Below are 16,920 nucleotides of genomic sequence, written 5' to 3' on the forward strand. Positions count from 1 at the left end.
TATATTTATCTACATTTAAAAGCCATATTAAACCAATACAGATTTTAAAAAATAAAGCCCTAAGAATCCTTAAACTTTTTATTCCAACACCTATTGAGCTTCCAAATAAGTCTTCTACACTATCTTTATATACTTATCTAGATCTACTTCCAGTTCCTCAATAATTTACTTTTGGAGCAATTCTTTTCAAATTCAATTATGACATTAAGAAATTACTGCCATATTTCCTCAATCAAAGTTTGTTCTCCCAATCACAAGATTTACACAATTATTACACTCGACAAAAAAAGAGTATCTACATTGACAAGTATAATACTGAGATATCAAAATTCGCTACGTTTGTGTCAATAGCTCGGTGCTGGGATGCTCACAAGGCTCTTATTGATAAATTTTCCTCTATCCATTTAACAAAAAGGAAACTTAAATTTCATTTAGTTCAGGATTATTTTTAATTGAGCATCTTTTTAATAAGGCAAAGTTATTTGTACGGTTTGTTGCTCTGTGTAATTTTGGGCCTCTCAGCAATCTTCCAGTATTAATTTAATATTAAATAATATTGAAATTTTCAATTTTTTCAATAATATTGAAAGATCCTGGGCTAGCTGCTACTTTCATATTATTGTTGTGTTATTGTATCTTTACTGCCATGCTTATCTCTGTATTGTAGTGTAAGTTTGTTATTGTATCTTTGCCTAGGCCTAGTTTTTCGAGATTGTCTCCCCATGGGCCTATGTCATATATATACAGGTATGTGTGATTAATAAATAAATCAAATGAAATGAAATGAAATGATTCAGGCACTTCTCAGTTATTAACCTAAGGGTGAAAATTTGATCGAGATATCCTCTACCCTTCCTAAGACCGCACTGTTCTCTTAAAACTTCGTCAGACTAAAAAGTATCATTATACTAAGTACTTTGCTACCTACATAGACCAGGCTAATGCCTCTATAATTACTACACTCACTCTTACCAACTTCTTATACAGAGGTTTAACTAAGGTTTTCCTAAAGTCCATAAGATACTTTCCCTTTCCCTTATTCAAAAAATCATTTCGCTGGTTTTTTGGTTTTTTTCGAGTGGTAAGAAAAAAGAATTCATTGGTTTTTAGTAAATTTGGATATCAATGTATTTGAAAAATCAGATATTTTTAGTTACTCCAGTGAAATTTGCTATCAGTGTTCGCTCATTATAAGTTATTCTCTGATAAAATTTTATACAAATTTTGAAGTAAGAATGAAATATTCGTTATTTTTTACTTGATCACACAGCTTGAACGTACAACTTGTTTGAAACCTATTTATGAAGTGCTAAGAATTTTCAAAGACTCTTGCTCATTTATGTCATTTTACACCAAATGCAAACAATATCAGAAGGAGTCTTCAAAATAAATCATTACGCCTGACCATTTTGGCCTTGATTTCTCGATATAAAAATAAAAAAAATCAATGAATCTTTTTGATAAGGTATCAACTTATGGAAGCCAAATAAATACCTATAAAAAAACGATCTCATCATTTATAAGTAAAGTTTAATTACAAAGAAGAAAAATAACCGATGAAAAAAAGAAAAAAAATGTTGACTGTTTTTTTGCCTGGATACAAGTATTAACTACTATTAAATATAAAAACATTTTTAAAATAAAATCGAAGACTTATGACATAGTTATTTGGGAGTGGCAATTAGACTGTTACTGAGCAACAAAAAAGTACACGACTAATAATAAGAAAGAGTTTTGGATGCTTGTGAAATAAACCCGAGACTAACAAGATTTCTCCAGAAAACATACTGTTAACGCATACTTATTTCAAAGTAAAAAGAATTTCTAAAATGTATTTGGCGTATTGGATTTGATAGCTTTCTTTGGCAAGTTAGGTAGTTCAGAAAGAAAACTAGAGACTAACCACGTATGAGCATCATGAGTAGTAGTAGTAGCAGCTGTGGACTTTCTTCTTAATTTATTCCCCAAAATGGACTGAATATTTTAAATGAAACGTTTCAAACAGTTCGTGGTAACGAACTGTAGTAAGGAGCGACCCGGCTCAATAGTAAACAAAACTCTAAAAAACGGAATTTTGATGCTAAAATATACATCAAAAGAATCAGATTTTTATGTAGATTTTAAATATATAAGTTTAATCAAATTTAGTCTTTGTCATCAAAAGTTACGAGCCTGAAAAAATTTACCTTATTTTAGAAAATAGGGAAAAACACCCCCTAAAAGTCACAGAATCTTAACGAAAATCATACCATCGCATTCGGCGTATCAGAGAACCCTATAGCAAAATTTTCAAGCTCCTATCTACAAAAATTTGGAATTTCGTATTTTTTGCCAGAAGACAAATCACGGGTGCGTGCTTATTTGTTTTTTTTTTCTTTTCCCCAGGGATCATCGTATCGACCAACTGGTCCTAGAATGTCGCAAGAGGGCTCATTCTAACGGAAATGAAAAGTTCTAGTGCCATTTTTAAGTGACCGAAAAAATTAGAGGGTACCTAGGCCCCATCCCACGCTCATTTTTTCTCCAAAGTCGACAGATCAAAATTTTGAGATAGCCATTTTGTTCCGCATAGTCAAAACCTTAATAACTGTGTCTTTGGGAATGACTTACTCCCCCACAGTCCCTGGGGGAGGGGCTGCAAGTTACAAACTTCGACCAGTGTTTACGTATAATAATGGTTATTGGGAAGTGTACAGTCGTTTTCAGGGGATTTTTTTTTGGTTTTGGGGGTGGGGTTGAGGGGAGGGGGCTATGTGGGAGGATCTTTCCTTGGAGAAATATGTCATGAGGGAACAGAAATTCAATGAAAAGGGCGCAGGATTTTCTAAAATTACTATAAAAAAAGCAATGAAAAAATAAACATGGAAAAGTTTTTTTCAATTGAAAGAAAAGAGTAGCATTGAAACTTAAAACGAACAGAGATTATTACGCATATGTGGAGCTCTAAAAATACTTTAGCATAAAGAGCGAGGTATTTAGGGGGAGATAAATACCTCGCTCTTTATGCTATAATATTTTTAGTAATTTCAACTATTTATTCTACGGCCTTTCTGATTCAGGGTCATTCTTAAAGAATTGGGACAAAACTTACGATTTAGTGTAAAGAACAAGGTATTAACGAGGGTACAAACCCCCTCATATACATAATAAAAATTAAAGAATATAAAAGTTTGTTACGTAAGTTAATTCTAAAGTTACGTATATTTTTTGATAATAAAAAAATTCGTTAAAAATTTAAAGTAATAGTTGCCTTTTTATGTAACCGAAAAATTGCATGGCAATTAGGCCTCCTTCCCCATCCCTTATTTCTCAAAATCGTCTGATCAAAACTAAGAGAAAGCCATTTAGCCAAAAAAGGAATAAATATGCAAATTTCATTTTAATAATTAACGTGTGGAGAGTTAAAATCAAACATGCATTAATTCAAAAACGTTCAGAAATTACATAAAAAAAACTAGTTTTTTTAACAGAAAGTAAGGAGCGACATTAAAACTTAAAACGAACAGAAATTACTCCGTATATGAAATAGATTTTCCCCTCCGCAATCCCTCGCTCTTTACGCTAAAAATAGACTCTTTGCCACAATTCTGCTTTTTAAAACAATTAAAAGCTTTAGCGTAAAGAGCGAGGGATTGCGGAGGGGAAAATCCGTTTCATATACGGAGTAATTTCTGTTCGTTTTAAGTTTTAATGTCGCTCCTTACTTTCAGTTAAAAAAACTAGTTTTTTTTTATGTAATTGTATGCACAAAGCAAAGGTAGATTCAAATCTCGTTGACCTGACTCTACGATATTGAATGAATTAAACCATTAATGAGTTAAAGGTTGGAATTGTGAGGAATTTCTGAATGCCAAGAGGCAATATCCTCACGTTCCTTTAAGTTCCTCGGGCATAACAAATGAGTAAGCAAGAGAAACAAAGTAAGCAATTATAAGATTTTAGGTTTTCTGTCTCTATTGGACCTGGTATAAAATAGCGCTGAAAGATAATCTTCTAAGGGGAAATATGAAATCATATCGCTCAATAATAGCCTCGAATAGAGATATAAAAAGACGACCTAAAGTCTAAATGGATTTTGTGGGAGGTTGCCACGGCAGAGGTAGCCCAGAGAATGGAACAGTTAAATAGTTTAAGGAAGTATTAAAAGAAACTTTAACTGTTCAGGTTCTTTGGAACCTGAACAGTGGGAACAGCACACAATCGGTAAACAGAAACCGAACGGAAGAAGATATCCAAAACATTTTACCAGAAATTATACGTATAGGACCCTTGACAGAAGGAGGTACGAAATTGATGGAACCAATTTCGGAACAGGAGATATGGGAGGCTAGGATATCAACTAAAGAAAAAGCAACAGGTCAAGACATAATCCCACTACGAGTATGGAAAAAGGCGACAGAAGTATGCTTACGAGTTTTAACTGCCAAGAGCAGGCTTTTATTTTGCATAGTATAATTACAAAAGGAATCATGAAAAGAGGGGGTAGGATTTACGTAGCGTTCTTGGACGTAACAGGGGCTGTTGACAATGTGATAAGAGCTATGCTAGTTAAGCGACTTTTGGAGATGAGACTTCCTATAATTTTACTAGATTAATTTTAGGAATGCATAGTTCAGCAGGCCTAGATGTTAGACAAAATAAGTAAAGTATCCGGGAGAAGTTTGAAGTGAATAGGTTTAAAACAGGGGTACCCACTGTCACCGATTATGCTCAACGTGTACATGATTTCTTCTGATATAGTTGATTTCTTCAAGGAGAATAGCACTCCGGAAGTACTGATAAGTTTCGAAAATATGCATGCTTTTGTTTGCTGATGATATCAAACAGTTTGTGGTAACGAACTTTCGTAAGGAGCGACCGGGCTCAATAGTAAACGAAAGTCTAAAAAACGGTATTTTAATACTAATAGATACATCAAAAGAATCGGATTTTTATGCTTGATTTTAAATATATAAGTTTAATCAAATTTAGTCTTACCCATCAAAAGATACGAGCCTAAGAAAATTTGCCTTATTTTGGAAAATAGGGGAGAAAACATCACCTAAAAGTCATAGAATCTGAACAAAAATCACACCATCGCATTTAGCGTATCAGTGAACCCCACTGTAAAAGTTTCAACATCCTACCTACAAAAATGTGGAACTTCGTACTTTTTGCCAGAAAACCGATCACGGGTGCGTGTTTATTTGCTGTTTTTTTTGTTTGTTTTTTCCCCAGGGGTAATCGTATCGACCCAGAGGTCCTAGAATGTCGCGAAAGGGCTCATTCTAACGAAATTAAAAGCTCTAGAGCCCTTCTGAAGTGATCAAAAAAATTGGAGGGCACCTAGGCCCCCTTCCACGCTCATTTTTCTCAAAGTTAACGGATCAAAATTTTGAGATAGGCATTTTGTTCAGCATAGTCGAAACACATAATAACTATATCTTTGAGGACGACTTAGTCCCCCATAGTCTCCGAAGGGGGGGTTGCAAGTTACGGTTCCCAATATTAATCGTTATTTGGAAGTGTACAGATGTTTTCAGAGGAGCTTTTCCACGTTGAGGGGGGGGTGTCAGAGGGAGGGGTTACGTGGGAAGATCTTTACATGGAGGAATTTATCATAAGGGAAGATAATTCTTTCTAGCATTATTAAAAAAAAATAGAAAATAAAAACTGGAAATAAGGAGCAGCATTAAAATTTAAAACGAACAGAAATTAGTACGTATATAATGGGGTTCGTCTCCTCAATACCTCGATCTTTACGCTTTAGTAATTTTAGCTATTTATTCTCCGGCCTTTGTGATTCATGGGTCATTCTTAAAGGATTGGGACAAAATTCAAGCTTTAGTGTAAAGAGTGAGGTATTGACGATTGGGCGAACCCCTCATATGCGTAAAAAATATACAAATATAGAAGTTCGTTATGTAAGTTAATTCTTAACTTACGCATATTCATTACTAATATAACATTCCTAAGAAAATAAAAAGTTCTTTTGAAGGCTTCTTTTTAAGGAGCCAAAATTAGAGGGCAACTAGGCCTCCTCCCCCACCCTTTTTTTTCAAAACCGACCGATCAAAATTATGAGAAAGCCATTTAGCCGAAAAAAGTAATATGCAAATTTCGTTTTAATTATTCATGTGCGATGAGCCAAAATTAAAACATGCATTAATTCAAAAACGCTCAGAAATTAAATAAAACAACATTTTTTTTTAACTGCAAGTAAGGAGCGACATTAAAACTTAAAACGAACAGAAACTATTCCGTATATAAAAGGGGTTGTTCCCCCATCAACGCCTCGCTCTTTACGCTAAAGTTTTTTATTGTTTTAAAAAGTAGAGTTGTGAGAAAGTGTCAAACTTTAGCATGAAGAGCGAGGCGTTGAGGGGAGCAAAACCCCTTTCACATACGGAATAGTTTCTGTTCGTTTTAAGTTTTAATGTTGCTCCTTACTTGCAGTTAAAAAAACTTGTTTTTTTTAATATAATTGCTCTCATTATTGACAAAAGACATGCAAATATTATTAAACATAATTGAGGAATATTTTGATATGAAAGGATAAAAATTAAATAAGAAGAGTACGGCAATTTTAGTTTTTAGGAAAGGGGGAAAATTAAGGAAAGATGATGGATTTAGATTTAAAGATGATTTTATAGAGATGAAAACGGAACTCGTGTATTTAGGGGTCAAGTTTTTCGGAATGGTAAGTATGCTCAGGAGGTTAAGCATAGAGTACAAAATGAAAATATGTGTATGAATTTAATTTTTGAAAAGTGATGTTGGAAAGATTAGGGATTTAGCAATGCATTAATATTTATTTAGGTCTAAACTCCTCCCGGTTATGCATTACGGGTGTGAGCTATGGGATTTTAGAGAAAGGGAGTTGGGGAGTGCAAAGGAATTATTTTAAGAGAGTTTTTTTGGGCCCATAAGTCCACTCAAAGTGTTGTACTGGAGGGAGATTTGGGACTAAATATGTTAAGAAAAGAAGTGTTAATAAGAATGCTGAAGTTTTGGGATAAAGATTTAAAAAGTAAAATTAAGGTAAAGAAAGAAGCGTATTTTAGTTTGTAGGAGGATAATATAGAGGTAGGGTGGTCGCAGAAAATTAAAATTTAATAAAATTTAAAATTTAATTTTAAAATTTAATCTAAAAAAAATTTCGATGAAGTAGGATATTTGTATTTTTGGAATAAAGATAAGGGATTGAATTTGGATACAGTAGTTGATAAGGTAAAAGAAAGGTTTCACGAGCAAGGAATACAGCAGTGGCAGGCTCCAAAGGAGGACTCAGGATCTTTGGGTCTGTATAGTACGGTGAAAGACCCGTGGGGAAGAAGTTTATTTTAAGTTGGGGTCGAAAAGGAAAGAGATAAAATCAATTCGGATTAAGGGGATGGTCTATAGATATTGGGGACAGAGAGAGGAAATTTAGAAGTCACAGTGTTAACCATAGAGTAAACCCCGAAGATGTATATGATATTTTTCATTGTTTTTGGGAATTGTTAGGAATTGGCGGATCTTGGAAAAGAGTGATTTTCTTTAGTGTTGACATATAGAAGGTCGGTAAAAAGAATGTAGAATCACAGGTTAAAATGACATTAATAAATATGACTAAGTATGTTGATGAAGGGCTGATACATCGTGGAAGATTTATCTCTTCATCAATATTTTCGTGAAGATTCATATATAAGCACATTTTTCTTTTTAATTTATTTGTGTTTTTGTCTGTTTTGCTATGTCTATGTTGTGCTTTTTTCCTATGACACGACGGCTTTTTTTTGGAAATACATACATACATATTGTTGGATGGCTACGCACTGCGACAAGTTTGCGTTACAGGTAGTGATCAGTAGCGTGAATTGAATGAACAGAGGTTGATATGCCCATCATTTGTTTTCAGAAACTTGACGCTGAATCAGTAGACCTGGTGATAAAGCACTTAAGGCGTACTAAATAATTGACTCTTTCCATATAGAGAAATATTGAAAGACCGGGAGTTTGCCATGTCATCTGTTTGTTTATTATAATCTTTCCTATTTTCTTATGTTGTTGTTTTTTTAGGTGCCGGCGGAAACTTTTGACTCGGTGACAGTGTACTTTTCTGACATCGTTGGCTTCACGAATATATCATCCAAGAGTACTCCATTAGAGGTAAAACAAGTAGTCAATCAATATGTATATTAAATAAAAAAAACTATTTTTTTAGCTGAAAGTAAGGAGCGACATTAAAACTTAAAACGAACAGAAATTACTCCGTACATAAAATGGGTTGTCCCCTCCGCAATCCCTCGCTCTTTACGCTAAAGCTTTTAATTGTTTTAAAAAGTCGAATTGTGGCAAATAGTCAAACTTTAGCGTAAAGAGCGAGGGATTGCGGAGGGGACAACCCATTTTATATACGGAGTAATTTCTGTTCGTTTTAAGCTTTAATGTCGCTCCTTACTTTCAGCTAAAAAAATTAGTTTTTTTTTATTTAATTTCTGAACGTTTTTGAATTAATGCATGTTTGGTTTTGGCTCTCCGCACATAAATTATTAAAATGAAATTTGTATATTAATTCTTTTTTTGGCTAAATGGCTTTCTCTTAGTTTTGATCAGACGATTTTGAGAAATAATGGGTGGAGAAAGAGGCCTAGTTGCCCTCCAATTTTTTGGTTGCTTAAAAAGGCAACTAGAACTTTTAATTTTTAACGAACGTTTTTATTAGTAAAAAATACACGTAACTTAAGAATTAACTTACGTAACAAACTTTCATAGCCTTATATTTTTATTATGTATACGAGGGGGTTTGTACCCTCGTTAATACCTCGCTCTTTACACTAAATCGTAAGTTTTGTCCCAATTCTTTAAGAATGACCCCTGAATCAGAAAGGCCATAGAATAAATAGTTGAAATTACTAAAAATACTTTAGCATAAAGAGCGAGGTATTTATCTCCTCCTAAACACCTCGCTCTTTATGCTAAAGTATTTTTAGAACCCCTCATATGCGTAATAATCTCTGTTCGTTTTAAGTTTCAATGCTACTCCTTCCTTTCATTTGAAAAAACGTTTTCATGTTTATTTTTCATTGTTTTCTTATAGTAATGCTAGAAAATCATGCGCCCTTTTCCTTGAATTTTTCTTCCCCCATGACAGATTCCTCCAAGGAAAGATCCTCCAACATAGCCCTCTCCCCTCAGCCCCACACTTAAAACAAAATAAAATCCCCCTTAAAACGTCTGTACACTTCCCAATAACCATTACTATATGTAAACACTGGTGAAAGTTTGTAACTTGCAGCCCCTCCCCCAGGGATTGTGGGGAGTAAATCATCCCCAAATACATATTTATTATGGTTTTCGACTATGCTGAACAAAATGGCTATCTCAAAATTTTGATCCGTTGACTTTGAGAAAAAATGAGCGTGGGAGGGGGCCTAGATGCCCTCCAATTTTTTTGGTCACTTAAAAAGGGCACTAGAACTTTTCATTTCCGTTAGAATGAGCCCTCTTGCGACATTCTAGGACCCCTTAGTCGATACGATGACCCCTGGAAAAAAAAAAAAAAAAAAAAAAAAATCCGTGATTTGTCTTCTGGCAAAAAATACAAAATTCCACATGTTTGTAGATAGGAGCTTGAAACTTCTACAGTAGGGTTCTCTGATACGCTGAATTTGATGGTGTGATTTTCGTTAAGATTCTATGACTTTCAGGGGGTGTTTCCCCCTATTTTCTTAAATAAGGCAAATTTTCTCAGGCTCGTAACTTTTGATGGGTAAGACTAAGCTTGATGAAACTTATATATTTAAAATCAGCATTAAAATGCGATTCTTTTGGTGTAGCTATTGATATCAAAATTCAATTTTTTAGAGTTTTGGTTACTATTGAGCCGGGTCGCTCCTTACTACAGTTCGTTACCACGAACTGTTTGATATATATATATATATATATATATATATATATATATATATATATATATATATATATTTATATATATATATATATATATATATATATATATATATATATATATATATATATATATATATATGTGTGTATATAATGAAAGAAAGGTTGAAATGGCTTGGCCATGTTCTACGGATGAAGGATGACAGATTACCGAAAATTTTCCTTTTTGGCCAACCGTCTGGGGCTACACGGAAAGCAGGTCGTCCTTGTCTGGGTTGAGGATGTCATAAATAAAGATTTAAAGGAAATGCGAACTTCCTGGGAGGGTGTAAAGGGGGAGGCTTTAAATAGATTAGGTTGGAGGAGGAGCGTGCGTAGCTGTGTTGGCCTCAGGCGGCCAACTGTAGTGAGATATTACTAGTAATAGTAGTAGTAGTAGTCTATCTATACATATAAAAATAAGTTGTTTGTTTGTGTGTCTGTCGACTGACGTAATGTTTGTGTGCCGACTGACGTCATGTTTGTCGATTGACGTCATTATAAGGATTGAGCTGTATGTCGTCATGAAGTTGTTTGTCGACTGACGTCATGTTTGTCAATTGATGAAATTACAGACCGGGACACCGGGACACAAATGCCGACCGGGACACCGGGACATAGGGAATATAAATGACGACCGGGACACTCAAACAGAAATTACAGACTGGGACACCGGGACAAAAATCACGACCGGGACACAGGGACACAACTACAACGGGGACGCCGGGGGGCACAGGGGGATATATAAATGACGACGAGAACACAGGGAATGTTCGATTAGCAATCACCATCAACAAAGCTCAAGGGCAATCATTAGAATAATGAGATATAGATCTGAATACGGATTGTTTTTCCCATGGACAATTATATATTGCATGTTCAAGAGTCAGTAAACCTGACAATGGGAAAGCGAAGAATGTTGTATATTCGCAAGTTTTACGTAGGTAAAAACACACACACACACACACACACACACATATATATATATATATATATATATATATATATATATATATATATATATATATATATATATATATATATATATATATATATATATATATATATATATATATATATATATATATATATATATATATATATATGTATATATCTATCTCTATTCACAGGTGGGACACAGGGACACAACTACAATGGCGCGTAACTAATATTGGGGTGGCGCGCCACCCCAACAGCTAGTAGTATATATATATATATATATATATATATATATATATATATATATATATATATATATATATATACTAATGTGATTTGTATACTACTACTGTGATTTGTATGATTTGTATACTGTGTTTATATACTACTGTGATACTTATAGTAGTATATACTACTATATATACATCGTGATTTGTGTCCCGGTGTCCCAGTCTGTAATTTCTGTTTGAGTGTCCCCAACAGCTAGTAGTATATATATATATATATATATATATATATATATATATATATATATATATATATATATATATATATATATATATATATGTATATATATATATATATATATGTATATATATATATATATATATATATATATATGTATATATATATATATATATATATATATATATATATATATATATATATATATATATATATATACATATATATATATATATATATATATATATATATATATATATATATATATATATATATATATATATATATATATATATATATATATATATATATATATATATATATATATATATATATATATATATTCGCCGCATGGTCCCGCCGTTTGGCAACTGGCAGGCTTCTATAAATGTATTCTCATTGCTGCTTGTCTTCTAACATCATACAAATTGAGACAATTTGCTCTCTTTTCATAATGTGGTTTTTCAAAGATATTTGATTATTAAAGCAAGTCCCACCTCTAACGACAATATCTACTAAGCTTTAAACTTCTAGTTTTCTTTTTTAAGGTGTTTGAGTTGTTTTAATCGCTTTTTAAGATATGTATAAATATTTTCGTAATGAACAGCCGCCGGGCCCTGGTCCGATTTCTAACAACCGTATCTACTAAGCTTCGAGCTATTGATTTTCTTTCCGGTGCACGGTCCGAACTCTGATTTCTAACAACGATATCTACTAAGTTTCAAACTTTTGGTTTTGCTTTTTTTTTAATGTGTTTGAATTGTCTTGTGGTGGCGCAGTGGATTTGACCTTAGCTTGGTAATACGGGACCCAGAGATCGAATCACGCTGCAGAAATGCACTGCAAGGCCGACGCAGGACCTTAGTAGTCAAGAAGTGTCGTTAATTCTTAAATAATAATAATGTGTTTGAATTGTTGTAATCCCGTTGTTAAAATATATAAAAATATTTCTGCAATTACCAGTTTATTTGCTCTTTACGCAATTTAATATCTTTTCATACTGTCTTTTCAAAGATATTAATGTAAAAAAACTTTCCGAGAAAGAAGTTTTCTGAAGAAAAGTAAAGTCCATATTAAACTTGAGATCAAAAGAAATAGAAACCTACCATAACTCAAACTCAAAGCGACCAGAAATTACAATTTAAAATAAATGAAAAACAAAACGAACAGAACAACAATAATTGCATAAAAAACATACAACAAGTACTAATATAAATGAATAAATAAATCTCAAAACGAGTACAGCTAAAGTTGACTATGCAAATCAAGCTTAAGACGAACCAAAATATTTTGCTATTGAGGCATAAATGAAACGTAAAACGAACAAAAATTAAATAAACAATCATACAAACCAAACAAACAATAGTTATTAATATAAATGAGTAAATAAATCTTAAAATGAGAGAAACTTAATTGAGTATGCAAATCCAGCTTTATTGAAAACAATATGTGTCTTGAACAGTCTTGAAAAATACAAATAAAATCAAACCGAATGTTTGGTATATAATGCTATTAATTTTGAAAGATCATCAATTCAAAATTTTATTTCAGTGTAATTTTATTTCCATTTCCAATGCTGCAAAAATTGGAAAAGAAAATATTTGTATTATGCGAAGCATCAACGACGTAGTAGTCTTTAGGCTTTTAAAAGTTAGGAAAGGGGGCAGTATCCAACTGAACTGAAGCTATATTTGTCTTGAACAGTCTTGCAAAGCACTAATGAAATTAAACTAAATATTTAATATTTAACGATATTAATTGCTGACAGCTTATCAGTTCAAAATTTAATTTTAATGTAATCTTTATTAAAACGCCATTTTTGATCACTTTCGATCCTTAAGAAATTAAATAAAATTAAAACAAATTAAATTTGACTCTTTCTCTCAACTCTTCTTTGTAAAACAGTAAAAACTTTAGCGTAAAGAGCGAGGCGTTGATGAGGAGGCAGTCCCTTTCATATACGAAGTAATTTCTGTTCGTTTTAAGTTTTAATGTAGCTCCTTACTTTCAGTTGAAAAAACTTGTTTTTTTATTTAATTTCTGAACGTTTTTGAATCAATGCATGTTTTGATTTTGGCTCTCAGCAGAGGAATAATTAAAGCGAAATTGACATATTTTTTTTTTGGCTAAATGAAATTCTCATAATTTTGATCGAATGATTTTGAGAAAAAAAGAGCGGGGGAGTAAGCCTAGTTGCCCTCCAATTTTTTGGTTAATTAAATAGGCAACTAGAACTTTAAAGTTTTTACTAATCTTTTTATTAGTAAAAGATATAAGTAACTTATAAATTAGCTTACATAAAGAACTTTTTATTCTCATGTTTTTATTACATATGCGAGAGGGTTCGCCCCCTCGTCAGTACCTCTCTCTTTACACTAAATCTTAAATTTTGTCCCAATTCATTAAGAATGACCCCTGAATTACAAAAGCCGTAGAATAAATAGCTGACATTACTAAAAATACTTTAACGTAAAGAGCGAGTTATTAGGAGGAGGTGAGCGTAATAATTTCTGTTCGTTTTAAGTTTTAATGCTGCTTCTTACTTCCAGCTGAAAAAAAAACTTTTTCGTATTTATTTTTTCATTGTTTTTTTTTCAAATAATGCTAGTAAATCCTGCGCTCCCTTCATGGAAATTTTCTTCCCCCATGACAAATTCCTCGATAGAAAGTTCCCCCAACATATTCCCCTCTTCTCAACCCCTCCCCCAACCAAAGATCCTCCTGAAAACGCCTGTACACTTCCCAAAAACCATTACTATATGTAAGCACTTGTCAAAGTCTGTAACTTGTAGCCCCTCTCACGGGGACTGTGGGGGAGTAAGTCGTCCCCAAAGACATAGTTATGAGGCTTTTCGACTGAACTGAATAAAATGGCTATCTCAGAATTTTGATCCCTTGACTTTGGGAAAATAATTAGCGTGGGAGGGGGCCTAGGTGCCCTCCAATTTTTTTGCTTCACTTAAAAAGGGTACTAGAACTTTTCATTTCCGTTAGAATGAGTCCTCTCGCAATATTCTAGGACAACTGGGTCGATACGATCACCCCCGGGAAAAAACAAACAAAAACAAATAAACACGCATCCGTGATCTGCTGATACGCTAAATGCGATGGTGTAACTTTCGTTACGATTCTATGACTTTTAAGGGGTGTTTCCCTCTATTTTCTAAAATAACGCAAATTTTCTCAGGCTCGTAACTTTTGATGGGTAGACTAAACTTGATTAAAATTATATATTTAAAATCAGCATTAAAATGCGATTCTTTTGATGTAGCTATTGGTATCAAAATTTCATTTTTTAGAGTTTTGGTTACTATTGAGCCGGGTCGCTCCTTACTACAGTTCGTTACCACGAACTGTTTGATTACAACTTACATAAGTTACAATTCTTGTCCGGGTGCAATGGAGGATTTCTCAACCCCTAATTTATAGTAATTTGAATTTTAGTCTATTTTAAACGGAATTGCTATCTCAAATTTTTTCCGGTTGCATTAGGGGAAAAAATGCATGAGAGGGGAGGTAGATACCCTCCGATCATTTTTGATTTCTCTTAATAACATAGCTAGAACTTTCAATTTCCAATCAAACGAGTCATCTTTGAAGTTTATAGGTCCACCTTTACATACAACCTAATATTCCTTCGGGTCATAGCTTACAAAACTTGCCCCCGGGCTTTCAGGGGAAACGACCTCGAAGTTTCTATTATTTGATCTTTAAACTATTTTGAACAAATCAGGTATCTGAAAAATTATGATTGGATTTATTTGGGAAAAAAAGACTTGGGCGGGAGCTAGTTGCCCTCCGATCCCTTTTAACTCTTCGGAAGAGCACTGTAAATTCTGATTTAGAATTCGCCCCCTGTGAAGTTTATATGACCATCCATTCCATAAAAACCTTATTATGAAATTATAAAAACCCAGGGCACTTTTTACAACACTTGGTCCCAGACTCTGGAGGAGGGCTGTTTTGTAACTGGAGTTTAGGAGGGAGGGAGGTTAGTCTTCATCGGATCACTTTTTACTTTTAGACGGTGGATTACAACTTCCAAGTTCTAATCATTTGAGTCCACTCCAAAGTTTATACGACCACCTCTTCAACTAAAACATTAAATGCCCCCGTGGCTTAAGTGACAACCCTTCCCCTGGCTTTGGCGTGGTGGGGATATATTGACAACGAAGTTTTTTTATATTATCGTGGGACTTTTTTCAAACAAACTGGCTATCTCAAAATTTTCATTTGATGGATTTGGGAAAAAGACGGTGTTTGTGTGAGGGGGGGGGGGTAGATGCCCTCCGTTAATTTTTGACTAAAGCAAATGTAACTAGAACTAGAACTCCATTTCAAGTCAAATGAGCAATCTTCATATTTTATACGACCACCCTTTACATAAAAACCCTACACGTCTCTGGGGCATAACTTAAAACACTTGCCCCCGGGCTCTGAGACATTGTGCCGAACCCCGGAGTTTTATTATCTGATGTTTTAAATATTTGAAGTGACTACCTCAAAATTTTGGCTACCTCGACACTGGAATTTTCTCGAATTTCCATTCAAATTAGCACTCTCTGAAGTTTATTCGAGCATCCCTTCCCTAAGAACCATATATGCCCCAGGGCTTAACTTACAGCCCCGGCCCCCAGGCCCTGGGGGTTGTATCACCATCGGAATTTTTATTGTCTGACCTTGAACTATTCTTACAAAAAATGGCTATTTCAAAATTTTTATCGGATGGATTTGGGGAAAAAAGGGCATGAGGAGCTAGTTGCCCTCGGATCTCTTTTGACTCTCAAAAAATGAGCAAGAACTTTCCATTTCCAACCAAATTTATATGAAGTTTATATAAACTTAATAAAGTTATACGAGCATTCTTTCCATAAAAACCATATATGCCCCCAGGGCATAACTTACAATGACTGCCGTCGGGCCCTGGGGGGCTATGTCGATACAAGAGTTTTTCTTATGCGACTTTTTAACTATTTTTAATAAAATAGCTATATCAAAACTTTTATGTGATCCCTTGGGGAGAAAGGGCGTAGGAGGGCTAGTTGCCCTCCGATCTCTTTTGACTCTTAAAAAATAAACTGGAACTTTCACTTTCCAAAAAATGAGCCTTCTCTGAAGTTTATACGAGCATTTCTTCCATAAGAACCATATATGCCCCAGGGCATTGCTTACAACGCCCGCCCCGGGCCCTGGGAGGTTATGTCGACACCAGACTTTTGTTATCTGACTGTTTAACTATTTTTAACAAAATAGCTGTCTCAATATTTTTATATGATGCACTTGGTGAAAAAGGGCGTGGGGGGGGGGCTAGTTGCCCTCCGATCTCTTTTGACTCTTAAAAAGTGAACTAGGACTTTCACTTTCCAAACAAATGAACCCTCATAGAAGTTTATACGAACACCCCTCCCATAAGAGCCATATATACCCACAGGGCATAACTTACAACGTCTTCCCCCTGGCCCTAGGAGGTTGTGTCGACACCAGAGTTTTTGTTATCTAACCTTTTAATTATTTTTAACCAAACAGCTGTCTCAAAATTGTTATCTGATATATTTGGGGCGAAAAGGTGTGGAGGAGGGGGGCAATTGCTCTCTGATCTCTTATGAGTCT

General features: G+C 34.0%; 1 protein-coding gene across 10 annotated transcripts in view; it reads left to right on the top strand.

Moving 5' to 3' along the window:
- Positions 1–16,920, top strand: part of LOC136027220 (receptor-type guanylate cyclase gcy-27-like) — a 117,448-nt gene that overhangs the window by 69,955 nt on the left and 30,573 nt on the right. For 9 of the 10 annotated variants that reach the window (XM_065704256.1, XM_065704261.1, XM_065704258.1 and 6 more), the window contains one exon: positions 8,041–8,130. The exons of the other annotated variant lie outside the window; for it this stretch is intronic. In XM_065704256.1, coding sequence (XP_065560328.1) covers positions 8,041–8,130 — 90 coding nt within the window. The remainder of the gene's footprint in view (positions 1–8,040; positions 8,131–16,920) is intronic. 10 annotated transcript variants of the gene reach the window in all.

The sequence above is a fragment of the Artemia franciscana genome, chromosome 5 (assembly GCF_032884065.1).
Source record: "Artemia franciscana chromosome 5, ASM3288406v1, whole genome shotgun sequence".
Classification (NCBI taxonomy): Eukaryota; Metazoa; Arthropoda; class Branchiopoda; order Anostraca; family Artemiidae; genus Artemia; species Artemia franciscana.